The sequence below is a fragment of the Ricinus communis genome, chromosome 1, assembly GCF_019578655.1.
Source record: "Ricinus communis isolate WT05 ecotype wild-type chromosome 1, ASM1957865v1, whole genome shotgun sequence".
In the NCBI taxonomy this organism is placed as follows: Eukaryota; Viridiplantae; Streptophyta; class Magnoliopsida; order Malpighiales; family Euphorbiaceae; genus Ricinus; species Ricinus communis.
The window spans coordinates 2,995,053-3,020,614 of NC_063256.1; the positions used below are offsets into that span (position 1 = coordinate 2,995,053).

The following is a 25,562-nucleotide window of genomic DNA, read 5'->3' on the forward strand; positions in this document are numbered from 1 at the left end:
CTAATCACACAAATCCTCCATGAACCAATCGACCAGACATTCAACTGCCAACAAAAAAATAATAATTTGCCTGAATCACACACACTCTCTGCCTTCCACTCTCTTTTCCTCTCTCGCCAAATATGGCACTGGCTGCTGAGAAGATGGCCTTAAGATCGTCTACTGCTTCTTCTTCTTCTTCTGCCACTGCAAAACTCTCTCTTCCATCTTCTCCTTCAACATCTAATTCACCATCCAAACCTTCTTTCTTTAAACCTCAGTTGAGACCCATCTCTGTTTCTTTACCAACATCAACTACCATCTCTCTTTTGGCTGTTTTCACTCCTCCCTTTGAAGCGAAAGCCCTTCCCAAAGATCAGATTGTCTCCTCTCTCACTGAAGTAAGAAGCTGCACTCATTCTTTCATTTTCTTCTTTCCTATAATACTTTTTGAGAGGTTACGTTTTAACTAACTTTTCAAGTTGCAAAGCTAGTTAAAGAAATTGTTTTTACTAAAAGTCAGGATTTCTTGATGAATTGGCATTCTAGAATGAAATGTAATCTTTTTCAGATAGTGGTAAATTTTGCTTTTTTTCTTTTTTTAGTTTTTACTAATACCCTTTTCTTGAAATTGCTTGTTCATTGAGAATTTGATAGGTGGAGAAGACAATTGATCAAGTTCAGGAAGTTGGTTCAGGTATCTTGGACACTGCTCAACGTGTTTTTGGAATTGTTAGTGACGCTTTGAAGCCTGGAATTGATGCGGCATTGCCAATTGTAAAGCAAGCTGGAGATGAAGCATTGAAGATTGCTTCTCCTGCAATTTCAGAGGCCACAAAGAAAGCACAAGAAGCAATTCAAAGTACTGGCATTGACACAGATTCAGTTGTTACTGCGTCTAAGGTTTGAACTTTCAGTTTCGCACTTTAAATTTCCTTATATTGCTTTTTAGAATTGGAGTTTACTAGCAGTCCAGCATGTATGGAAATTGAAAACCATATTACTGCCCTGCCTAATATTGTTATCGCCAGTACTGGAACATCACTTCGGTCTTAAAATAATTGGTTTGTGAACTGTTATTTGAGTTGGGTCTATCCAATGGCTATAACGGCTGTCATGAAGTTCCCATACTAAAAACTGTAGCATTCATGGTCTATTTGCCATTAATGGCTTTGACAAGTTATTGTTTTGAGCTCAACCAAAGACAATCAAGTATTAGGATACTGGTAAGCTGATTCTGTTTGCATATGACTGTTAGTTTTGCTTTGGGGAGCATTTTAACTGTTTCAGTTTTTTGTCTTCAACATTTGATTCAAACAAGGCAATTCAGTTTCCATAACTAATGATGGTAACTTTGTTAAGTATTTCTACTTACATTCATATTATGCATGACTCCTATAAATGCAGACCGCAACTGATGCTGTGCAACAGACCACAAAGGTTATTGAAGGCGTGAAACCTGTAGCTTCTTCAACTGTTGAAACAATTTTGTCAGCAGAACCTGTCGTGCTTGTAGGAACTGCTGGAGCAGTTTTTCTTGGATACCTCCTCTTGCCTCCTGTATGGTCCGTCATATCCTTTAGCTTCCGTGGCTACAAAGGTGAATTTGGTGTCTCTCTTCATGTATGTGTGTAGATTCCCCCTATATATACGGAGGAAGTAAAATAGAGTAGAATGTAATTATTTGTAGTTACTGAGGTAACCCTTTTGTGTAATAAACTAACTTGGTGATTAAATATTATTGTGGGACCTTTTCTGCTGCAAAATGGAGCTAATCTATGTTATTCCTGTGATCCTTCAGGTGAACTCACCCCTGCTCAAACCCTGGATCTTATATCTACCACAAATTATATTATGATTGACATACGCTCAGAAAAGGACAAGGACAAGACTGGTATCCCCCGCGTTCCCTCCAGTGCTAAGAACAAGCTGATTGCTATTCCGTGAGTAAATTTATTGCTTTAATGCTTTCATTCATTCATCTTTAAGAAATTTAATGGTCAAGAATATAAGCTTTGGAAGAGAACAAGACTATTTTGCATTATGAATGCTGCTAACCACAGGTATAAATAAATGATTTTCTGCAATCTTAAGTCTCATATTCCTAGGCTGATCAAGTGGTACCCGATGTAGCATATCACTTTTGCTACCCTTTCTTTTCCTAGAAAATCAAGGATCATCTTAAATAGTAAAATATTGTGAAAAAGATGCAAGACTATTTTTGTTTGGTTTCTATATATGTTGCCTAACTGGAAAAGAGCAATTAACAAATGTCATAGAAATACTCGTGAGACTAAGCCATGGATGAAAAGGTTCAAAGTACTCTGCTCCCCAAAATTCTCAGCTTATGTGTAATTAATGTTACTGGTCAAATTAGCTTTTTGTTTTCTAATTTAATTACCTCTAATGTTTCAGTATGGCGGAACTACCAAAAAAATTGAGAGGCCTGGTCAGAAATGCGAAGAAAGTAGAAGCTGAAATAACAGCTTTGAAGATTTCTTATCTCAAGAAAATAAACAAAGGCTCTAACATTGTTATCATGGACTCGTGAGTTCTTCTTCCGTGCCTCTCTCCTACATACTGATGTGTGTGTATATATGTTGTGTGTGCGTGCGCACATGTAGAGTTGACTTCTTTCTCTGTTGTTTTAGCTTGTATTTACATGAAATCCTTAACATAATTCAGGTACTCGGATGCTGCAAAAATAGTTGCCAGAGCACTAACAAGTTTTGGCTTCAAGAATTGCTGGATAGTAGCAGATGGATTTTCTGGAAGCAGAGGATGGTCACAGAGTCGCCTAGGAACAGATTCATATAATCTATCTTTTGTTGAGGTTATCTCACCATCCCGAATAATTCCTGCAGCAGCTAGGCGTTTCGGAACAACCGGCACAAAGTTGCTTCCTGGCTCAGACTAAAACTTTTGGAAATGTTTTGACTCTGCACTCTTTGTTTAGAGTAGTCCTCTACAAGTGTATTTCTTGTAATTCTTTTACCAATGCCAATAAATTAATTTCCCTTCCCTTATACTTCTTCTGTTGGTTTTGTTGAATTTCTTGTTTGTTTCAATCAGAAAACGAAAATGAAGAATCATAAGGGAAGCTTAAGCATTTGCCTGACAAGTCTTTAACTCCATTACATTTGCATGAGATGCATAAGGCAAGGCTCAAGCTATTTTGGTTAAACCATATATGAATACTTGCAAATTCAAAAAGAGAAATGAGATAAAAAAGGAGAAGAAATCCATTAAACTCTAAAAAAATCCATTCACAACCTTGAACCTTGTTAATGTAGTCATACAGTAAAAGGCATGACATTGAGTTCATGAGATTGAGGAGTAGATGCAATAAATAAAATCAGAGGAACGAACCCAAAAAAAAAGAAAAAGAACTAAGGGCTTTTAAAGCATTAATATAAACAAAATGGTTAATTATGCAAAAGTTGTAAAATCAGATTAAGTTCTTGTAAATAAAAATTTGGACAAATGCAAGAACTCAAATTGTTAACTTTGCAATGAGAGTTTGTGTAAATTAAGGAAGTCCTAATATTGATCTTCAGTTACACTTCTTTATATATAGAAACTTAGCACCTAACAGCAACTCTTTTACAAGACATGTCCTTGAAAACTGGAGTCATGACCTCAACAATGCGTTCACCATAAATTGATATTAGGGAGTTCAGAGATATCTTGTTGCTATCGTGATGTCAGAAATTTGCAGCGCTTTATTGTCAAATTCAGTGCCCTTCGCTTTACTTTTTGGAGAAGGTGGTACGGTAGTGCCTGCAAGCTTGAGCATTTATTAACATATACAGAGCGAAGAGATGGCATTACTGTAGTTCTGGCAGTTTCTTCATCTCTCCTCGTTCCATCATCCCACTCTTCCCAGGTTTAATTTACTTATTGTGGCTGGGATTTCATTAATATTACAGTGGCTCAGGTCTAATGATGTCAAAGAAATTAGTTCGCTGAACAAATGAGTTAGATTCCAGTGATGGTTGTCATACCACTGCATTGAACCTCAAGGCTGTGCAATCTCTTTAAACCATTCAAAGAGAGTGGAGGAACATCTCCCAGCACTATTCTCGAGTGGCGCGCTCCTTTAGGAAAAGGATTTATGCTTGCGTCTTCAGAATCATTAGCCTCCAATACAAAACATTCATTCTTTATAATAAATTGGGCAAAATCATGGACTATATCATGCATATGACAAGCTACAATGCTACCATGCATGGCTAACTCTTGGAAATACTTCTCCCCAATTTTCTCCATGTCTTCTGTCCTTTTTTCCCTAAGATAACCTTGAGCCATCCATGATTGAATCATTTCCAATCTATAGTCTTTTGGAAAGGCGGTACAGTAAGAGAAACACTGTCTCAATGCCGAAGGCAAATCATAATAGCTCAGCCATAGATGGGGAAACAGATCTACTTCAGCTTCTTCTAGTTCCCACACCTCACTCTCTAAGATACTCTGCAACTCTCCTCTAGATTTGCCAGAGCATAGAGATCCTATAGTCTTTGCAGCAAGATGCAGACCTTTGCACTTGGCTACAATTTCCCTACAAATTCCTTCTAATTACTCTTCACTAGTACATTCAGCAAACACAATCTGACTAACAATGACCAACATTCTTCCTCGGACAATTGTCCTAGTGAGAACATATCAGACTCGGAGCATCCTATGATCTTCGCAACATTCTTCTTACGTGTGGTTGCCAAAATTCTACTTCCTGGCGACCCACATAGGAGAGTATATTTCAGTTGCTCCCACTTTTGAGATTCTTCCGACCACAAATCATCCAGAACAAGTAAGAACCTTTTCCCCTTAATGTATCGTTCAATCTGTTCCAGTATATTCTGCAGTTCAACTACATCTGGAGCAGACCCCTTAAGAGATTCAAGGATTGCCTTTGCAACTCTTATCTCATCAAAGGGATCAGAGACGCACACCCATATTCTCTTCTGAAAATGGCTTTGCACCTCATGGTCATTGTAAACTAATTTCGCCGTAGTTGTTTTCCCAATGCCTCTCCATTTCAGTATAATAAATAAACTATAATAGATAAAATGGTATATGATCAAGAAAAAATTAATATACAACTAAATTTAGTTAATGTTGTTTCACAAAAATTATAAGGGAGAAAGTTTTAATATAAAATTATAAAATAAAAAAATAGATTTCTGAAATATTAGAAAATTATTATTATAGAAAAATACACATCCGAATAATGCTTATTAAAATAATTATTATATTAATTTTGATCTATAACTAGAATTTATTGCTATTATTATTAGATATTAATATATAGTAATTAGTTAGATATTTGATTTAAAATTAAATAATTATAAATTCTTTATTCAATTTATTTTATAAATTACAAGATCTAAAAACTTATAAAATAGTAATTTTTTCTTACTAATTATATATATCATAATAAATATAAAAATAATATATATATATATAATATAATTTAATATTAAAAAATTAATACATATTTTATTATTTAAAATTATATATCTGGGCTGACGAGATTATTATGAAATATTTAATTTTATATTAATTATTTATAAGCTTAGTAATAGTTTTAACTTGTGAAATTGACTTTTATAAATGGATGGAAAAAAAGCTGATTGAATAAGGATAAAGTAGAATATAGTATTTATATAATATAAAATAAAACATACAATTAAAGCTGCCAGCCACATTGTAATTATAGTATATGCCACGTGTAATTATGTAAAAAGTTGATAATTTAAGTGGTGAAATTTGGATGACGTAGATAGAGACGCAACTCAATCATGTAGCAAGTACAAACAACTCCTTATGATGAACCTATCACCGTGCATTCAGTTCCTTTTCTTTTTTCTTTTCTTTTTGTGTTTTTTTTTTTTAATAAGAAAAAGCGAAGCATCATTCGTTCAGATCAGATTGTCCGGTTGTACAAGTGAATGAATACTGTAGTAAGTAAGTAAGAAGTAGCCGGAACAACTTGTACTTATTCACCCAACTCACCATTCTTCTTCTTCTTCTTCTTCTTCTTCTCACCATCTCTTTCTTTAATCTATAAACTACCTAACACATAAATATCCTCTTTCTCTCTCTCTAAATCGGCCTAACCCAAGAAAAATACAAGATATGGCTTACAAATCCCTAGACGCCATCTCTGTATCCGATATCCAAGCGCTTGGCATAGCTTCACCAGCAGCAGAGAAGCTTTTCAAAGAAATTTCCGACATCATAACTCATTACGGCGCTGCCACTCCTCAAACATGGAGCCGTATCTCCAAACGCCTCCTTAACCCCGACCTTCCTTTCTCTTTTCATCAAATCATGTATTATGGATGCTATAAGGACTTCGGTCCTGACCCGCCTGCTTGGTTACCCGATCCGTATGACATCCTTCTCCATTCTTATTTATTTTTATAGTTTTTTTTTATTTTCTTTTGAATCGTTAGTTGTGAATTTTTTGTTTGAATTTTGTCTATAGGAAAACTGCAGGATTCACAAATGTAGGGAAGCTCTTAGAGAAGCGTGGATATGAATTCTTAGGTTCTAACTATTTGGATCCTATTTCCAGTTTCTCTGCTTTTCAGGAGTTCTCTGTTTCCAATCCTGAGGTATTATTATGGCTTCTTCTATCATTATGGCTTGTTTAATTTCTCGTTGATATTTTCAGTCAATCATTGCATCATTTATCATTCAGTTTCTACTTTTTATTAGGTTTATTGGAAAACTGTGCTGGATGAAATGAGTGTTTCATTCTCTGTACCTCCTCAATGTATTTTACGTGAGGACAGCCCCTTGTCGAATCCAGGTGGACAATGGCTTCCTGGGGCACATCTGAATCCTGCAAAGAATTGTCTGAGCTTGAATTCTGAATCAAGTTCTAATGATGTAGCTATTACATGGCGCGATGAAGGAAGTGATCATCTACCCGTAAGCTGCATGACGCTTGAGGAATTGCGCACTGAGGTTTGGTATGCTCATTATTCTGTAGACTTTGTTTAAAAATAATAAAGATGGACATAGGTGCTAAATTAATTGCCAATTTGGTTAATCATCTTATATCAGAGCTTCGATGAAATTTTGAGCGAAATTAGACAATAAGTTTAAAGTATAGAAAACAAAGTTCAAGGACTTCCAAGGGGCAAATTGAAGTTCAGGGACATTGATGAGAAATATGCTTAAGTTTAGGGACTACCGATTACAGATGAAATTATCCCAAGTCTAAATTGAGATCTCTTTGCACTACAACTTGTAGGTCAGTTGCATATGCACTGAATGCACTGGGTTTGGACCGAGGAGCTGCAATTGCGATTAATATGCCAATGAATGTCAAGTCTGTGATTATCTACCTGGCCATTGTTCTGGCAGGTTATGTTGTTGTATCTATTGCTGATAGCTTTGCTCCAGTTGAGATATCAACAAGGCTTAAAATTTCACAAGCTAAAGCTATTTTCACTCAGGTTTTTATTTCTTTTTTTATTTTTATTTGATTTATGTTTTCATCTTCTCACGGATAAATAGTATATTGTCTCTCCCATGTTTGAATGAACTGCAATAGGAGCTATCACTAAGTGGTCAATGGTGGCATATATCTGAAGTTCTGAACCAAGGTTGAGAATGTGGCTTTGTCCATAAATATGACAAAGAAGAACAGGATGGGTATTACTTTCTTGGTTGTGATCATCCGTTATGTGGGACTTCATTAATGTTGTATTCTGTTGTCTCCTTACTATTTGTATCTGGCCAAAAACATTTGCTTTCCCTCTCTTGTACTAGTACCTAGTAGAGCTACCCTAGTACTAGACAAAGTTTAGGACCAGGTCATCTATTTTAAGATGATAGCAGCTGATATATTGTTATATGGCACTAACACTTATGTGAACCAACCGCGAGAAGATCTGCTCCCCTATTACGTGTTTCAATGCCGCCTTTAATTTCGTCGATACCATTGTCCCAGTTAATCATATGCTTCTTGTATGATCATCTTATTCTCTACACTTATTTTCTCAGGATCTTATAATTCGTGGTGAGAAAAGTATTCCCTTATACAGGTGAAGTTCTAATTATCTTTGGTTGAAATCCATAAAGTTTATGGAACTCATTTATAAATCTAAAGTTCATGTCATTTAGAATTCTATATAATCAAATTTTTATGAAGGTGGTTATAGCTAAATTAAATTCTAACAAAATAGATATAATTTTCAAATGAATTCTACAGTATTAAGTCAGTTTAACACTAAAATATCTCTTTCAACTTTGTTATGTTTATTTTACTTTCTTTTTTGTATCTTCTTCTCAAATGAAATAAATTCTTCAATAGATTTCAACCAAACATAGCATTAGCCAGAGTTAAATTTAGAGTCTCTGTGTGCATCTATCTCAGTATATCTATATAGTTAACATTTCAGTCGCTCTAATTTTGTGTCTGTATCTGAGTGACATTTTATCTCACAGTAATACAACTTCAATTCTGCAGTAGAGTTGTGGATGCTCAATCTCCTATGGCAATAGTTATTCCTACAAAAGGTTCTAATTTCAGCATGAAATTGCGCGATGGAGATATTTCCTGGCGGGATTTCTTAGAAAGAGTTAATAATTTAAGGTATTCTTTCTTGTCTCAATGTTTGATTGATGTTGCAGGGCCAATCCATGTCTATACTTGTACGTTCTTTTCCATTTCGTTTCCTAAAAACATTAAGAATGATATATGGGTTAATTCTTGCCCTGACAATTTTGGAAGGACGTGTGATAATTATTCACTCAAGGAACTAAGATCAAGAAAGGCATTGAATGTGTAGATGCATTATATTCATGGCTAACAGTCTAAAACTTTTTAAGTCTTGGACACATAAACAGATCACATGTTTATCATCAACCTGCAGGGGAAATGAATTTGCTGCTGTAGATCAACCAGTAGAAGCATATACAAACATCCTCTTCTCATCTGGAACTACAGGTAACTCACAAGTTGGATTTCTTAGGCTTATCAAGCTCTCTTGACTCTTTTGTTTAACTTTTAATCATACAAAATCAGCAGTCGTGAATTAGATCATTATTGTTGATAACAAGCTGATTGGGAAAAAAGTGAAACAAATTCTTAAAATTTCATCAAAAGCTTTTTTTGATTCCCAATATGTTCACCCTTACACCATTTCGCCTCAAATACATTTCTAATCTTAAATTCTCAAAAAGAAGTATAAGGTTGTTCTGGTTTTTCTTTGTTGTTTGCAAGATGATGATAGCAACAAGCAAGTGAAGAATTCTTGCTCAAACTCTTTTTTACTTTTTAAACTATACAATGTGGGAATAGAACCTAAATTGGAATTACTTTCAATATATTCTCTTCTTCCATTATATCACAGTGGTTCTAATTTGGCACACATACTGACTTTACCATTTAGATTAGCTTTCTTTTGGTAGCAAGCAGGACACTGCAAGGTTATTACTAGTTTTTCTTTTCTTTGTTCAATAGGTTAGCACTACTTGGGTTGCATCATTTTTTAATCCATGTCCTTCACTGGTCTGCGTTTGATGTGTGTAGCAAAATTATCGTCCTTGGCATTTGGGTTATGGAGTTCCAGAATATAATTCTCATCTTGCGAAACTTAAATGATACTGAATCAAACATTGGAAAGCAATAGAAATTAACTTTGAAACATAGTATTGGCTGCTATAAGGGCTATGGAAATAGATATCAAGTAGCGTAACTCGGAACAGAGTACTTGTAGATCAGATGGTTTAACTTGTTGTAGTACAGTTACTTTTGATGTATTGTATAGGTAGTCAGATGAACATGTATCTACGTTGGGAGTGCTCTAAAAGAATTACCTCTAAGCTAGGAAGCCCCGTCTCACTGCATATGAAAATAACTGGTATAATAAAGTGCTGAGAGGAATATTAGAGGAAGTATGGCTGCTGTTCAATGGACTTTATGCAGATTTCTGGCAGCAGTGGGAGAAAAAGGCGGGGACTGGTTCTGAACTTTGGATTGAAGGCTGTTTAGTTCTGGATGGAAGATCTTTGGGATGCTGATTGAGATAGCGTTTTATCCTGATGATTCAGAATCAGCTATGAAATTTGGAACTGATAGCTACAAAAATGAGCTGGGAATTGGTAGAGAAGATCAACACAGGAGTCTTGCATTGCTTAAGCATTTTAATGTTCTAGTTTTAACCAGTTTGTATAAATCCCTTTCTTATGAAATGCATAATACCTTGTTAACATGCATCAGATCATCCATACAACTCGGGCGTTCTTTTTCTATCTCAACTATAGAAACTATTAAATGTGTTTGGTCATGTTTCTTTGGACAAACTTAGAAATAAATATTAATTGCTTCTTCTTTAGTTAAATAGGAAAGCAACAGAACGTAATCAACAACAATGTAGAAAAGTTACTAATCCAATTGCAGAATTTGCCAAATCAATAGTCACTAGAACTGGGCAAAGGCTGCCTATTCTCTGGTAACAGGGATTATTTCTGGTGTAGGGGAGCCAAAGGCAATTCCGTGGATCAATGCAACTCCTCTCAAAGCTGCGGCAGATGCATGGTGCCACATGGATATCCGCAAAGGTGATATTGTTGCTTGGCCCACTAACCTCGGGTGGATGATGGGACCTTGGTTGGTGTATGCTTCATTATTAAATGGGGCTTGCATTGCTTTATATAACGGATCCCCCATTGGTTCTGGCTTTGCCAAGTTTGTACAGGTAAACATTCCACTTCTTTTCCATAGTTCTCACTGTTGTATGACTTTTTACCTTATCCCCATGGAACCATAATCTTACATTTTGGTGAATTCACAAGAACTAGATTCAAATGTTTTGAATTTTTTTTCAATCTTTTTGAGCATTTCTGTGCAAAAATATCTCGAGTATCTTTCAGCTTTGTGATTTTTGAGTGAAATATTTTTCCTGTCAATTCATGCTAATCTGTTTTGATTCGATTTTTAGCTTTTACAATGCAAAGTACCTTTGGCCAGAATATATTTCTTTTCTTCTATTTCTATTGTTCATTATTTGAGTATTAATTTCTCTCTCTGATCTCCTCTGCAGTCAACTCTATGTGCACTTTTCTTCATCAATTTAATGAACTTTTGTCTTCCATTACATTGGGGGTGTGTGTATTGCTGGGAATAGGGGCAATTTTGGTGGGAGACAGTCAAATACTAATTATATTTGTAAATTGAAAGTTGTTGCCGTCCACTCATCTTCTGTTTTTTCATTGTGTCTTCTACTGGAATCATGCTTTGAATAGCACCTGTTAAACTAGATTGGCTTCTTCTGGACGCTCTGCATATCATCCATGCTTAGTATCAATAGACTAGGTATTTGATGTTAGCATCTTTTTTCTAAGATGTAACTGTATCGAGATAAAATGTAATAGTGCTTTAATTAGTTTCATTAAACCTAATGACCATGGAATGGACACGTACTGAAAGTGGTGAGATGGTGAGATGATCTCTTAAAAATGTTATGCATGTTTATGATGGGACATTAGGAGAGAGTGTTTCACTTCAAGATGCTAAAGTATCATTTGATGTTCTTTAATATATATCTCGGGCATATTAGAATCTTTTGAATCCTCATTAAATTGATCAGGATGCTAAAGTAACAATATTGGGTGTTATACCAAGTATTGTACGGACATGGAAAAGTACGAATTGCACTGCTGGCTATGATTGGTCTGCTATTCGGTAAGATTTAGATGTACATTTGTCGTTTATATTCTTCATATTTATGAAGTATCACTGGTGTGTAAGTGTCTATGTATGATATGATGTTACATTGAAGGTTATGTGTATAGTGGATTTTGTTGTCGATATTGATTCAAGATGTACATTGTTAAATCCGGTAGTTGCTTTGGCTCCACTGGTGAAGCATCGAATGTAGATGAATACTTATGGTTGATGGGGAGAGCTCACTACAAGCCCATTATTGAATATTGTGGTGGCACAGAGATTGGAGGTGCATTCATTACGGGGTCTTTATTACAGCCTCAATCATTGGCTGCTTTTAGCACACCAACAATGGGTTGCAGCTTGTTTATTCTTGGCAATGATGGCTATCCAATTGTAAGCACCATTTGGACCGATATAGCTTATACACATGAATAGCTCATGTAGTCTTTCAGCTGATAAGTTATTCTGCATTCTTTCAGACCCGTACCTGTTGTGTTATGATCCTTTAGAAAGTTTTCAATGCCAATTGTTACTGCAAATCTCTGCCTTTCTATCTTAATTAGGAAAATAATTCTTTGCTTTTATACTTTGTACTTTTTTCTTTAAAAAATTAACACTATTTTTTGTCATTCATTAAATTTTTGGTAATTGTACTGCTTTACAACATGAAAAAATTTCTTATGATGTTATGAATCAGAATATCTTACTGTAATGAACTAATCTTCCAGATCATTATTTGTTTATTTATTTATTTATTTTTCGTCTTCTGAATATAGCCACATAATGTACCGGGGATGGGTGAACTGGCTCTTGGTTCACTCATGTTTGGAGCTTCAAGTTCACTGCTAAATGGTGACCACTATAAAGTGTACTATAAAGGAATGCCAGTGTGGAATGGAAAGGTAAATGCGTTACCATTGCATCATACTGGCAGTTCATTGTCAATTGATGTCTCAGACGTTAACTTCACCTATGCAGATTCTTCGAAGGCATGGGGATGTCTTTGAGCGTACTTCTAGAGGATACTATCATGCACATGGTCGTGCAGATGATACAATGAATCTTGGGGGTATCAAGGTATGCAGTTTGCCTGGACTACTACCAACTTTTATATAGAGATGAAGTGTCACATAAATTGGGGTAATCTCCTGTCACATGTAGGAAGATGGAAATGCCCCTTCTCTCCCCTACCAAAAACCTTTAGAGTGGTCTCATCAATGAACCTTTTTTTATTTATTCATCTCATTGACCTTTTCTTCTTTGTTTCTTTCATTCACAAGCTCTGTTTTTTGCTAACCAAGTTCTATTGGAAAGTTTTGCTCCAACAATCAATACTTCATCTGTTGTCCTGTATAATCATTCTGTTTGAATATTGAAATAAAGACTCGAGTTCCACCCCCTACTCTTGGTGTGCCCCACCTTAAGGGGCTTGGTATAGCTATTTAAACATGGTTTAAGATTTCGAAGTGTATCATATGTGAAAATGCTCAGCCAATGGAGGAGAGATTAGTATTTGAGATAATTCCTATAGATTTCCAAGTTTGTCATATGTGAATGCTCAGCCAATGAAGGAGAGATTAGCTACTAGATAATTTCTAAAACAGTCAGAATCAGGAATGGCATGGTTCAATAAAAACTGAAAGGAACTCAGTAATATAGCAATATTCCTAATTCTTTTTAGGGTTGGCCGACTATACTGAAAATAGAAACTAAAGCCATTGATTGCTTTTGCTATATTTTTATAATCCTTATTTAGAGGCCTTTTGCAACAGTCAGTTATGTTTTTCCTCCTTTAACTGATGTTCATCTGGAGTTTCCTTAAATGTAGTACGGAAGGACAGTGTTCCTGATGAAAATTTATCTGGGTTTTCTCAAACCATCATTTCTACTCACGCAACTCTTTTGGCAGGTAAGTTCTGTTGAGCTTGAACGCCTTTGTAATGCGGCTGATAGCAGCATCCTCGAGACAGCTGCAATAGGGGTGCCACCTCCTCAAGGTGGACCAGAGCGTTTGGTAATCGCTGTTGTATTTAAGCATCCAGATAATTCAACCCCGGATTTGGAAGAGCTGAAGAAATCTTTCAATTCAGTTGTGCAGAAGAAGCTAAATCCTTTGTTCAGGGTATGTCCGTGCTCCACTGCTGTATCCATTCAGAACTTGGAAATTTTTGGAATTTACATGGTTTCCATGTGCAGGTTTCTCGTGTAGTGCCTCTTCCTTCTCTACCAAGGACAGCAACAAACAAGGTCATGAGAAGGATTCTGCGGCAGCGATTTGTTCAACGAGAGCAAAATTCTAAATTATAGACGATACTTGTTTGTAGTTAATAAAAGTGAAGGCATAATCCGCATTCGACTCAAATTGTCGAGGGCATACAAGGATTGAATTCTCCACATCTCTTTCAGAAAATCCGAACTACCAGGAAAGGAAAGAATAGAAAGAAGAAAATCAGGTTCTGTTTCATGTTGTACAAGCATCCTCTCATCCACCCCCGATGGGATGGATTTTCTTTGTGAATAAATTGTACAATTGGGTTCCAGCAGAGACACTATTAGTGTTATGAATATGCTAATGCCAATGCCCATTTGCAGGTTTAGGATTTTCTTTTAAACTTTAAAATATTAATTTTATAAATTTTTTTACAATTTCAAGTTTATTTAGAAAAAAAAAATAGCTTTTTTCTTTTTTAAAATTCGAAAAAGGCTTTTCTAAATGCATTTCTAAACACACAAAACAATATGTGGGAATTACATATGATCAATTTTACTGAAATAAAACAGTCATCTTCTGTTGCTTTAAGATTAAAAAAAAAAAAATCACTCTGATAAAATATATTAAAGGAACGCCAGTTCTGACTTCAACGATGTACGACCCACTAATTTAATTTCAATTCAATTTAGTTGAATGTTTAGTTATGGTGTGCTCCTAATTAAATTTAGTAATGTACAAACCCATATAAAATAATTAATTAGTTCAATATTTACTAAAATCAATTTTAAAGATAACATAAATAAATAAATAAGATAGAAATAAGGGCTGTGGAGGGAGGGCCCCACTGTTTCTCGCTAGACAAATGCAAAATCCTCGCCAAACGGTCCTTTCCCTTTCGGCTTTGGTTGGGTTAGGCTTGCTTTCCTCCTCCAGCTGCCCAAAGCCTGAACCGCAACCGCCGTGCAGAAAAAAGAAATACCTGCGATAGTTCCACGCCTAAAACTGCAAACAAAAACAAAGTCTTAGGGTTTCTTTTCCATTCTCGTCAAATTGAAGAATTGAATTACAAAGATGGCAACTTCTTATGTTCTCTCTAACCCTACTCTTTCCTCTCCTTTCCTCCCCAGCAAACCGTACATATTCTCTCTCTCTCTCTCTCTCTCTCTCTCTCCTAATTTTCCCAATTTCTTCTTTCAGTATTTATTGAAGCTACCTATGTGTGATTATTACGTTGGAATTTAACCGTGTCTTATATGACTGAATTTTGTGTTTTTATTCGTGCAGTACTAAATATGGGCAAAATACAAAAAATAGGATGCTATATGGCCCAATTTCTAGAAATATTACCAGAGTTAAGTGTGCAGTGGATGCACCCTATGAAGGTAACTCTTTTCTTCTTTTTCTTTGCTGCATCGGAAATAAAATTACATGGGCGTGATAGAATTTCCTCGCTTTAGTGGTTTTTAGTTCCATTGGCATTGGTTTTTTTTTTTTTTTTTTCAGAGAAGGTGGAGCTGATTGATTTGTAATGTTGGGTAATGCGTGATTATTTCGGTTATGTGCAATTTTCGCCTTATGGAGTTTGAGCATTTTCAGAAGTTATATATTTTTCTTGTGGAGTGTAAGTCGTTAGACATTTACAAGTATGCCAGTGGCTGGTCATTTTTCTTGAGAAATTAGGATTTATCCAGAATATGCAAGAGGTCCTTAAAACAACCTTATATTTGGATACTGAGTTGTATGGTTCTACAGTCAATATCATCTATTTTGTGAAATTATATGTTAAAAAGAAAGTCTTACTAATAGCTTCTACTATTCTGTACCTCAAACAAAAGAGATGACAGCAGCCAAGGATTCATAATCTCATGCAGAATAGAGCAAGTCGACCTTTGGGCCTATGCAGTATGCAACACCTGGAATTTTATGGTTTAAGATCAGGAAATAAGACATTTTATTATCAGCAGAAGTACTTTTGACAGAATATTTTGTATGGTTTTTGCAGTATAGGCATGTGTGCAATTACATCTATTTGTGTTCTCTTTGTCAGTGTTTATACCTGTGAAACTTAGTCATTATCATGCAGAGCTATGGATGTCATGCCTTTCTTTCGTAGTTACAAGGGCTCCTGTACCATTTCCTGGTTTGGGCATGCGTGCAGGCTATTCATATTTTGGAGTGTTCATCATCCCTACCCTTAGGTCATTTTAGAGCGTCAGCTATGCGCTTCAAGATGAGATATCTGAGTAACATAACTTTCAGATTCTAAATGAATTCTATTTTTGGTGTTGGAGTTTTTGCCGGATCTAAAAGTGTTTGGTTTACAAATTAAGTCATTTCCTTCACGTGGGGTTCATATAAAATCTGTAAATATGAGAAATTTTGTCCTGCTTGTAAATTTTTTTAATGTGATGAGTTTGGCAGATTTTATTTTCATTTTCAACAAATTGCCATTTCGCGAACTCCTTTTTTTTTTTCCTTGTTTGACTTTGATAATTAAGATTTTGAATGGTCAGCATGTAATAAAATTGATAGTTATGACTTTGGTCTCTGTAGTTTAGAGGCTGTTGCTCTTAGGACTTGCTTAAAATGAGCAATCCTTGCAGCTAGCTTGATCTCTGTGGTTTGATTTTGGTCTGTCTGGTTTGACCTTAGAAGAACTTACTTCTGATACGTGTGTGTCTTCTTCTATAGGTAATATCTCAAAATTTCCTCGAGTGAATGTTTGGGATCCTTATAAGCGCCTTGGTATCAGTCCTTATGCTTCTGAGGAGGAAATTTGGTCATCACGCAATTTTCTCTTAGAGCAATATGCTGGACATGAGAGAAGTGAAGAATCAATAGAGGCTGCTTTTGAGAAGTTGTTAATGACCAGTTTTAAAGAAAGGAAGAAAACAAAAATTAATTTGAAAACCAGGCTAAAGAAGAAAGTGGAGGAATCTCCACCTTGGGTTAAGAGCATACTCAATTTTGTGGAACTTCCTCCAGTTGAAGTTATTTTCAGAAGATTATTCCTCTTTGCATTCATGGGTGGCTGGAGTATCATGAATTCTGCTGAAGGTGGACCTGCTTTTCAGGTAGTCTTCTAGATTTTTTTCTTTGTTAGGCTGAAATGATTAAATATTGTACTTACTGAGATGCACATATAATCAAACAGTGTATATGTTGCACCTTCTAGTATGATGTCGACTGTTCCAGCTGCTATGATCTCTGAACTGGAATTTGAAAGTCTACACTTTTTGGCATGCCTAATATTCCTCCACAACATGCATAATATTCCTGTATTTTTCACTACTTTTTGGATAATGAATATATTATTTCTGATGACTGGCCAGGCATGTGTTGTCTTTGCTGCAAGGTTGGGTTCTCAAATTTGGAGTAAATTTTACCAATGATCACTGGCCTTAGCATTTAATTTTACCAAATGATCAAACTTTTAATTCATTGCAAAATATAATGAATGAAGTGACGCCGAACATGTCCAGATATTAATGTTGTGTTCACATTGTTGCTATCTTCACCACCTGCACTACTATACAGCAATTGTCTTGCTTCTCTATTCATTGCTATAAACTACATTGTTGCTTTTGCAGGTGGCAGTATCTTTAGCAGCTTGCATATATTTTCTCAATGAGAAAACAAAGAGCTTAGGCAGAGCTTTCATTATTGGGTAAGTCCATGTATGAAAATATTGGAAGCTGCACTTATCTGAACACAATTTCTGTGTTTCTTCCTCCACTTCTGTCTTTCTTTTTGCTACTTACATGCCACTTATCTGTATTGCAGTCTCGGAGCTCTTGCAGCTGGGTGGGTGTGTGGGTCAGTATTTGTGCCCATGATTCCAACAGTTCTAATACACCCGACTTGGACACTCGAACTCCTGACTTCATTGGTAGCTTACCTTTTCTTGTGTGTGGCATGTACTTTTCTCAAGTAAAATCACAACACGGGGGAATTGTATTGAAGCTAAATTCATGTCCACATTGGGTGAAAATATTTTTCTTTGATAGATTTTCAATGCCATGAAATTCGGAAATGATATGTCAGCTATAACCTTTTTAAATTGATTCCATGATAATGGTAGTGCTTCTTGAAGTAGCAATTTAGTTTCAAATTAATGATTGAATTAATCTGCCTTGCCTTGCTAATGTTTTCCAAGGAAATTTGTAATAGAGGGTGAGGCATGGCACAAAGGGTACTTGTGTTATTGTTCCCAAATGATAAAATTGCCTTGCTTGCCACTTTGGAAAGCTGAAAAGCTAGGTCCTTGTAATGTTGCAATGTTGCATCTTGGATCTAATGATCTTGCGAAACATTCATCTCTACCCAACATTGTAGCTACACCTAATTGCCTTTCATAAGATATTAACCATTTCTCATTTTAGCCATATCCAGCAACTATCAGCAATTCATTGGCAAAAGAGTAGCATAAATAATCGTCCATGTCCTCAAATTCTCTATTCAATAGATGTGATATTCTCTTCAAGTGGGTACTCCAAATTACTAATCTGTACTTGCCCTCTCCACCATGGCTGACTTAAGTATCTTGTGTTATATACATATAAACTTGTAGGTAGAAAGAAATACAGCATCGATCATTCACAATAAATCGCCAATTTTTAAAAGAGAAGGCAGAATTAGTATGAAAAGAAAAGGTAAATAAGGGTAATAATTTAACTCTATAAAAATTATTCTGTATTACGAAATTAATAAAACAAGAGTTTATAGAGGAGACACGTCAAGGGTAAGACCTATATCCTCCTCTATATTTGCCATAACTGTTCTCGGCAGAATTATTCCTCTTGGCGCAGCAACCGATGGAATATAAAATGATGAGGAGAACAGTGATACAAGCATTGGCAATGGCCAATACTTGCCACTTATGCCTGATGTTATCCACAACTCCATCCTTGCAGGACTCGCAGTTGTAGCATAGAGTCGTCTGCTGGTTATTCCATGTTGTGCAGTCTCTATTTTTCACTGCTCCTGCTTTAGGCTTTAACCAAAAGGTTGCATTCTGATGCTCGAAACCACATTCATTTGGTGGCTTGCAGCAACCGGACTGAAAAACATACAACAAATTATTATAGAATTAAGTTATCCTCATTTTCGATTCATAATAATTCCAAGAATTGTAATCTAATAGAATCTGTGAATAGGGTATTGCATTTCCGAACCTTGCAGGCTACAAGGGGATGTATTGCCATAAATATTGCAACACTATCACTGGTTTAGTCTTTGCAAAATCATTTCCAAGTTAAGTTTCAGCCTCGATATGACAGTGAAAATGTTTAAATTTTTTTGGTCTAGTAATATATAGAGAGAGTTTGAATCCAAATAGGAAAAGAAAAAAAAGAACAGAAAAGTTCCCCTAATGTTCTACATATTAATTGCACCGTCATCATCAACCCTGAAGTCTGAAGTACATAGGATCGTAAATCACAAAGCAAATCAATGTAACAAAGATTCACATAAAATATTCGCATCTCATTTGACATTTAAAAATGTTTAACATAATTATATAGTCTATTGGGATATTAAGATGAGATCATCTTAGAATCGGGCACTTGAATTTTAATTTCATTACCATCGTGCGTGTATATAAATTAACAGCAAATTTACCTGTATAGGGGACAGATTCTTCTTGTAAAAATCAGAAACATGAGTATCAACATCAGCACCAAGACTCTTGCAAACCTTTGCATCAACCAAACAATCTCTGATCTGATGCCAGTTGCGATCATTAACAAAATGGTCCCTTATCCAAGAGTTAAAATTCATGATCTTGGTACGCGAAGCAGCCTTGCCAACAGCCTCATTGGTGACGAAGATAGTAAAAAAGGTAAAACAGATGAGTCCAAGGATCAAAAGAAACATGACAATCAAGTAAAAAATCAAAAAGAAGTTAATCCCATAGCAGGAACCAATCAACCCTAGCAATGATACAAGAACCAAAGCAGCACCCATTATCAACAACTCATTTTCGACACCCTTTTCACATTGCGAGTTGCTTCCGACGAAGAAATACAGACCTGTGCATATTGCTGCAAGGCCTATGATTAGTAGAATGCCATTAAAGATGCCTAAAACAATGTTGCTTGCACGAACCATGATAAGTCCTTTCTTTTTTCTTTTTTTTTTTTCTTGCCTTTTTGCTTGCTTATAGGGAACAGGAGGGTATGAAACAATGGTCGATATGATGATAAAGAATTCTTTTGATTTGTGTTTGGTTTATTGTTTTGAAGGATCAGGAAAGGAGGGAGCAAGAAACGGAGTAAAACAGCGAAGAAGTGGAGACTCTCTCCTGGATTTATTAACTGTAATTATATTTTTTTACCCCTTTCTTTTTACAGAAAATATTTCAATCTTTCTTGCAAGTATTTAACGGTTTATTTCCTTGTTTAAAATGCTTTTTTGAAAGAAGTCCTTATTTAAATACTATATTACAGCAACAGATGCCATTCGTACCATATTATGTCCATCTTGGATTTTGCTGTCTTTATTGAGTTAGTATCATACTTGATTTTCTCAATGTGTTAAGAAGATGGGTGACTCATACTTGATTTTCTCAATGTGTTAAGAAGATGGGTGACTCTCTCTGCTCGAAAAAATTAAAATAATAAAAGGATGACTCATTCTAAGGTGAATTTAGAATGTTCCTAAAGATTACTTTATGAAACAAATCAGAAAGAGGATTATTTTATGACCAAACAAGTGCAAATCTTTCATTGAGATATGAACCGTATAGCCTACTTAAGAAATTTCTTTTGTTTCATTTTATTTTATTTTATTTCTTTTTTGGAAAGTCTTGAAAGAAATGTGAATATGTGTGAGTTTTCCACTAAATATATGCAATGCAACGAATATGAGTAAAGTGAATATAAAAATGTATTACATTTTAGTTGTGGATGATTGATACATACTCAATCACTTAAAACTAATAAAACTAATAAATATATGACACTCATTTACCAGTTTGGTACGTAGATGAAAGCGTACTTTTAAACTGTGTACAATTTTTCACACTTTTTAGCTATAATTGAAAATTTCGTTAATGTAAATATTGGTCTAATTGAGTTTAGACTAATCATGAAAATTCCTCTCCAATTTAGAACTTTTTTTATGCATACTACAATTTTTTTACTCTTAGTTGAACAACTATAGATTGCTTTGAGTTGCTTCATAAATTATTTTCTGTATATAATAAAATTTCTCATTCATATTAAATGAATTACTATCAGCTAATATCATGAGCTAAGTTTCGAGCAGAGAAATTATATCAATAACTTGTGGCTTCATTGGTTAAGGTTCTGATCAATTAAGGGTGTATTCTATTATACTTGTTATCCGATAGAATGTGATTTCTAGTACAACAACTAAGAAAATACATAATAAGTAGGATAGCAATGTCAATAAAATCAAGAATAGCAAAAATTCTCCAAATCTTCCTGCTCTTTTCTATAACTCCAGCCTTGCATGAATTACAATTGTAGCACAGCTTGTTCTGATCATTGCTCCAAGAGGTGCAGTCACTTTCTTTTATGGCTAGACCTGATTTAGGTACTACCCAGAATGTTGCATTCTTGTATTCCAATCCACAATATATAGGTGGCTTGCAGCAACCAGACTGAACATCCATGAAAATTAACATACTATTTGATGTCAATATTTCTCATCATCTTTCCCTCAAAAAACTAAATAGGGGAAATTAAAAAAAAAAAGAGCTATTTAAAAATAAATGTGTCACATTAGTAAAATGTGTGCCATATTAATAAAAGATTAATATTGTTATGATAATATACTTAATTCTAAACCAAATATATCAATTAAGGTAAAACACATATTTAATATGGAAAAACTACTAATATTACATGCATTTCTTTTTCATCAAATATATTTTACTGTGTTGTAAATATTTGCTGGGCATTTGTGCAATAGGCAGCCATGATTTAAAGCATTTGTGCATGCATATCTCTCCTTGGTGCATATAGCTGTCTTTGAAAAAAGAAAACAGAAGATAGATGGTAGATTAAGAACTTGATATAGAATTTATACCTCAACGGGAGACAATTTCTTGAGAAAAAAATCCCCAGCATTTTGGACAAGATTATTCTTATGAAGACGTTTGCATACCTCATGATCAATCAAACAAGCTCTAATACCATTCCAGTGCTTCCCATTAATTACCATATTCTGCAACCACTGTGCGTAATGTTCTCCAATACTATGCTTCTTGAAACCTATTCCTGATAATTTCTCACTAGCATTCGGATTATCGATCATGTAAGCCAAAACTGAAAAAGCAGTCAGCCCAACAAGAACCAAGAATGCCACGAAAGAGTAGAACCAGAGCAGGGAAGTGAGCTTGCAAACTGCACCAACGAATCCTATCAATGATATAACCATCAAAATGATACCCATTACCAGAAGTGGCTTTTGGACGACATTCTTGCAATCAGTGACTCCATTGGTTTGGAAGTAGAGATATGAACCTATGGCAAAACAACCAGACGTTAAAGCTAACAAGTTGAAGGATAAGAAGAGGCAGTCGGTAGGGCGAGCCATTATGTTTCTGTTTCTTCTTCTTTTTCTGCGTTTATAAAAGCGTATGCTTTGGTGCCTTTATTTCTTTTGTTTTAATTTTTTCTTCATATATATGCATGCATGGAAAAGAACAGAGAAAACAGCTAAGTAGGGATGTTCTACAGCAAAAATGTTATAAATGTTCGATTAATTTGTTTAGAAATAATGGGCTTGAAAAGAAATTAATACTTGTGGTAGTGTTAGTGATCGATGTTCGTTTATAATTGGATGGAGATGGTTTGTTAGGTATTTGCTCCACTAGCCATAGATAGAATACAAGTGTAGTTAGTTCGTTATGCAATTATAAATGAAAATCCCATCACAATGTCCCCAAGTCTTTTTGTTCTTTTGATGTAGTGTTGGGTTATTAAAGTATGTATTTTATTAGAATCTTAAATTATTATTTTCGTTAACATTAAAAAAAGAAAAAAAGCATTATACTTAATATAAAGTATAGGATGTATAGCTTAAGGTTGATATATGTTACATGAGCTAAAAAATTGGAGAAGTGAGGAAGGGCATTTTGAATTTCGCCAATAGAAGAAAGCATTAAGTCTATTGGAAGAAATTTACTAAAAATGTATTTAATTATCTTATTGAGAATAGATGAAAGCATATTAAATTACATCATATGCTTTGCATTAGACAAAAGGATTCTTCATGTTAAGCAAAACATATAATAGTTCAGAGACCTAATTAAAATGTAAATATATATTTTAAGGACTCAATGCTGAAAATGAAAAATTCAAGGACCTGAAAATGAGTATTTGAAAAATTATAAATATGGATAGGATTATGTGAAAAATATGGTAAATAATTTAATTTGTTGGATGCGTGGTTTTTGGGGGGCTAAGTAATTAAATCTTCTTGATATTTTGCAAAAACTGGCCATGATCCTGTTGGATTTGGTAGCGGATTTTGGGTGGTATATGCCTATTCAACGTTGTGGTGGACCCTAAATTCCGGTGATTAATTAATTTATTAATTACTTCAAATCAAGAGTTCAAAGAGGATTAGTCGAGTTAGCCAAGATTTTATCATTTAGAATTGGATTCTTCTGCAAAGCATTTTTAAGACTTATTTTTCAAGTTCTTTAGGAAAAACTTTATAGATATAATTAAGGGCCAATATCTAAAAAGAAGAATAATAGATCATTAACTAGAAATATACAAAAAAAATAAATAAACTTAATTAATTAGAAATTTCGAGTTATATGTTAAAAACAGAAATCTCGAACTAGATAAAAAGAAAATTAAGGCACCAAGAAAACAGGAGGAGAAATTAATAGTAATGAATGATAATTAGCTCAAGGATAGCTCCTGTAATGGGGATATCTTTTATAAATGGAGTTGTTCCTTCTAGCACAGCAACCAATACAGAAGACCAAGATTTTGAAGGCAATGAGAATTAATAAGCCAACCGCTGAATGTCTCCACTGATTCCTGACAGTAGCTAGAAACCCAACTTTGCAAGAATTGCAGCTGTAGCACAGCTTGTTATGGTTATCATTCCATATTCTACAGTCAGTGTCAGCATTGTAATCTACCCCAGGCCCGAATAATGTTTCTATCCCGAATGTTGTATTCCTGTAAATAAATCCACACTTCGCTGGTGGCTGGCAGCAACCGTCCTGAAATTCGAGGATATCAGAAATTATATGCCACACTCTTCTGCACTCTTAGACCTTTATAGAGAATCACATGCAATAATAACAGGAATAATTTGTCGAAGCAGGCGATGTTTGGTCGAAGGGATTCAAGCTAATAATGTTGAAGAAAATCATGAATTCCAACTTAATTTTATTTAATTTTTTAACTGAAAAATGTAGTTGTGAGAGCAGCAATTATTTATTTGATGGGATAATTGATTGTATGTATTTATTTATTTATTGTTGTGCATTCTATAAATGCTTTTAAATTATATAGTATATGGAAACAAGGTGATGAACAAATATGTGGAATTAAAAACACTAATATGGATATTTAGATTCCATTAATTTTGACAAAGTCTCACACCTTATTGCAATCTTACTTGAAAATTGAATTGACAGAAAGAAATTTTTTAACTTTGGAAAGAATAAGTACCTGTAAGGGAGAAAAATTGGCCTTCAAGAAGTCTTCATGCTCTTGATCTTCATTATCATCGCTACTGAAGGCACTGCAAGCTTGAGAATCAACCAAACAACTCCTGAAAATTTCCCAATTGTTCCCTTTAGCAAAGTGGTTCTGCAACCAATGGGAGTAATCTCCGAGCCTGTACTCCTTAAACCCTCGATGGGACACAACTTTGCCAGCAGTTTCATTGGTGACAGCGAACAGGAAAATCATGAAAATGACGGCCCCAACAATCATAAAAAACAAGAGAATCAGATAAAGAGCAAGCAGCCAGTTGCTCTTGTGGTATGCACCAGTTAGCCCTAGCAGAGAAACTAGTGCGACAAAGACACCTAGTATTAGTAAAGCATTGAGCAAGAATTGTTGGCATGCGGTGAGAGCGGCGATGGCGGAGGAGGAGCGGTGATGCATGTGAGAACTTATACCATAGATGATGAGGCAGAGGCCTATGAGGAGAAAAATTGCGTTCAATGCCACGATAAGGATATTGCTTATACGAGCCATAAGTGTTTCTTCTTTTCTTTTCTTTTTTTTCTTTTTTTTTTTTTTTGTGAATGGGAAGAAGAGAATTAGGGTTACGTTGGAGAGGAATGTGAAAAGAAAATGGTGCCTAATATTTACTGGAAGAATGGCGGTCGATAAATAATTAATATATATTTATATTTTAAAACAGATAATTAGTTGAAATATATACCAAGTTTTTCTCAAATCTAAAAACTGAAAACTATAAAGTGTCTGTGCTTATGTGAGGTGGACCTCATAATTACCACGTTTCTGATTGGCTTGTTAAATTGAATTCATTGTATTTTTCTCGTTTTACTTTCTTATTTATTTTTTTGTTCTTCTTTGCCGATAAAGTAATTATGGAGAATAATTAAATAACAGAAACTGTAATTCAACAACAATACACTTCTTTTCTTTTCTCAAGAAAATCGACCAAATAGTCCACTTTTAAAATTTTGAACTTTTGTTCTTCTTATTTTTGCTGCTT

At 34.8% G+C, this 25,562-nt stretch overlaps 7 protein-coding genes across 8 annotated transcripts; 3 read left to right on the forward strand and 4 right to left on the reverse strand.

Annotated features, from left to right (window-relative positions):
• Window positions 1-24: 24 nt before the first annotated feature.
• Window positions 25-3,005, forward strand: LOC8264559 (calcium sensing receptor, chloroplastic). The gene is made up of 6 exons (XM_002511959.4): window positions 25-380; window positions 637-882; window positions 1,387-1,579; window positions 1,781-1,922; window positions 2,395-2,526; window positions 2,665-3,005. The coding sequence occupies exons 1-6, from the start codon at window positions 123-125 to the stop codon at window positions 2,894-2,896; spliced, it is 1,203 nt and encodes a 400-aa protein (XP_002512005.2). The 5' UTR covers window positions 25-122; the 3' UTR covers window positions 2,897-3,005.
• A 650-nt stretch (window positions 3,006-3,655) lies between these two features.
• LOC125369052 (putative disease resistance protein RGA3) lies at window positions 3,656-5,684 on the reverse strand. Its single transcript, XM_048370484.1, has 4 exons — window positions 5,664-5,684; window positions 4,597-4,940; window positions 3,984-4,537; window positions 3,656-3,759 (listed from the first exon to the last, which is right to left on the reverse strand). Exons 1-4 carry the CDS (start codon window positions 5,682-5,684, stop codon window positions 3,656-3,658), a joined length of 1,023 nt encoding a protein of 340 aa, XP_048226441.1.
• A 159-nt stretch (window positions 5,685-5,843) lies between these two features.
• LOC8264561 (probable acyl-activating enzyme 17, peroxisomal) lies at window positions 5,844-14,262 on the forward strand. Of its 2 annotated transcripts, XM_002511961.4 has the most exons (14): window positions 5,844-6,368; window positions 6,467-6,596; window positions 6,700-6,956; window positions 7,241-7,445; window positions 7,996-8,036; window positions 8,462-8,587; window positions 8,868-8,941; window positions 10,474-10,694; window positions 11,586-11,680; window positions 11,842-12,058; window positions 12,442-12,567; window positions 12,644-12,742; window positions 13,575-13,787; window positions 13,862-14,262. In XM_002511961.4, the coding sequence occupies exons 1-14, from the start codon at window positions 6,115-6,117 to the stop codon at window positions 13,970-13,972; spliced, it is 2,169 nt and encodes a 722-aa protein (XP_002512007.2). In that variant the 5' UTR covers window positions 5,844-6,114; the 3' UTR covers window positions 13,973-14,262. The 2 variants fall into 2 exon arrangements, with proteins under 2 accessions (XP_002512007.2, XP_048226758.1); XM_048370801.1 differs by lacking the exon at window positions 5,844-6,368 and having other exon boundaries at window positions 6,683-6,956.
• Window positions 14,263-14,750: 488 nt separating this feature from the next.
• On the forward strand, window positions 14,751-17,976 carry LOC8264562 (protein CHAPERONE-LIKE PROTEIN OF POR1, chloroplastic). Its single transcript, XM_002511962.4, has 5 exons — window positions 14,751-15,010; window positions 15,162-15,259; window positions 16,569-16,951; window positions 17,468-17,544; window positions 17,661-17,976. The coding sequence occupies exons 1-5, from the start codon at window positions 14,949-14,951 to the stop codon at window positions 17,809-17,811; spliced, it is 771 nt and encodes a 256-aa protein (XP_002512008.2). The 5' UTR covers window positions 14,751-14,948; the 3' UTR covers window positions 17,812-17,976.
• A 558-nt stretch (window positions 17,977-18,534) lies between these two features.
• On the reverse strand, window positions 18,535-20,390 carry LOC8264563 (tetraspanin-11-like). Its single transcript, XM_015728652.2, has 2 exons — window positions 19,497-20,390; window positions 18,535-18,936 (listed from the first exon to the last, which is right to left on the reverse strand). The coding sequence occupies exons 1-2, from the start codon at window positions 19,983-19,985 to the stop codon at window positions 18,613-18,615; spliced, it is 813 nt and encodes a 270-aa protein (XP_015584138.2). The 5' UTR covers window positions 19,986-20,390; the 3' UTR covers window positions 18,535-18,612.
• A 1,533-nt stretch (window positions 20,391-21,923) lies between these two features.
• Window positions 21,924-22,439, reverse strand: LOC112536736 (tetraspanin-8-like). The gene has a single exon (XM_025159592.2). It carries the CDS (start codon window positions 22,437-22,439, stop codon window positions 21,924-21,926), a length of 516 nt encoding a protein of 171 aa, XP_025015360.2.
• Window positions 22,440-23,561: 1,122 nt separating this feature from the next.
• Window positions 23,562-25,533, reverse strand: LOC107262511 (tetraspanin-11-like). The gene is made up of 2 exons (XM_015728614.2): window positions 24,542-25,533; window positions 23,562-24,087 (listed from the first exon to the last, which is right to left on the reverse strand). Exons 1-2 carry the CDS (start codon window positions 25,073-25,075, stop codon window positions 23,764-23,766), a joined length of 858 nt encoding a protein of 285 aa, XP_015584100.2. The 5' UTR covers window positions 25,076-25,533; the 3' UTR covers window positions 23,562-23,763.
• Window positions 25,534-25,562: the final 29 nt, after the last annotated feature.

Coding starts and splice junctions, on each gene's coding strand:
- LOC8264559 (XM_002511959.4), top strand. CDS start 123: ATGGCACTGGCTGCTGAGAAGATGGCCTTAAGATCGTCTACTGCTTCT. Junction 381..636: donor TTGTCTCCTCTCTCACTGAA/GTAAGAAGCTGC, acceptor AGAATTTGATAG/GTGGAGAAGACAATTGATCA. Junction 1,580..1,780: donor TAGCTTCCGTGGCTACAAAG/GTGAATTTGGTG, acceptor GTGATCCTTCAG/GTGAACTCACCCCTGCTCAA.
- LOC125369052 (XM_048370484.1), bottom strand. CDS start 5,684: ATGTGGCTGGCAGCTTTAATT. Junction 4,941..5,663: donor TGTGGCTGGCAGCTTTAATT/GTATGTTTTATT, acceptor AGCCATTTTCAG/AAGAGAATATGGGTGTGCGT. Junction 4,538..4,596: donor GAGGAAGAATGTTGGTCATT/GTTAGTCAGATT, acceptor AGGAATTTGTAG/GGAAATTGTAGCCAAGTGCA.
- LOC8264561 (XM_002511961.4), top strand. CDS start 6,115: ATGGCTTACAAATCCCTAGACGCCATCTCTGTATCCGATATCCAAGCG. Junction 6,957..7,240: donor GAATTGCGCACTGAGGTTTG/GTATGCTCATTA, acceptor TACAACTTGTAG/GTCAGTTGCATATGCACTGA. Junction 7,446..7,995: donor CTAAAGCTATTTTCACTCAG/GTTTTTATTTCT, acceptor TTATTTTCTCAG/GATCTTATAATTCGTGGTGA.
- LOC8264562 (XM_002511962.4), top strand. CDS start 14,949: ATGGCAACTTCTTATGTTCTCTCTAACCCTACTCTTTCCTCTCCTTTC. Junction 15,011..15,161: donor CCTTTCCTCCCCAGCAAACC/GTACATATTCTC, acceptor TTATTCGTGCAG/TACTAAATATGGGCAAAATA. Junction 15,260..16,568: donor AGTGGATGCACCCTATGAAG/GTAACTCTTTTC, acceptor CTTCTTCTATAG/GTAATATCTCAAAATTTCCT.
- LOC8264563 (XM_015728652.2), bottom strand. CDS start 19,985: ATGGTTCGTGCAAGCAACATTGTTTTAGGCATCTTTAATGGCATTCTA. Junction 18,937..19,496: donor AGAATCTGTCCCCTATACAG/GTAAATTTGCTG, acceptor TATGTTTTTCAG/TCCGGTTGCTGCAAGCCACC.
- LOC112536736 (XM_025159592.2), bottom strand. CDS start 22,439: ATGGCTCGCCCTACCGACTGCCTCTTCTTATCCTTCAACTTGTTAGCT.
- LOC107262511 (XM_015728614.2), bottom strand. CDS start 25,075: ATGGCTCGTATAAGCAATATCCTTATCGTGGCATTGAACGCAATTTTT. Junction 24,088..24,541: donor CCAATTTTTCTCCCTTACAG/GTACTTATTCTT, acceptor CTCGAATTTCAG/GACGGTTGCTGCCAGCCACC.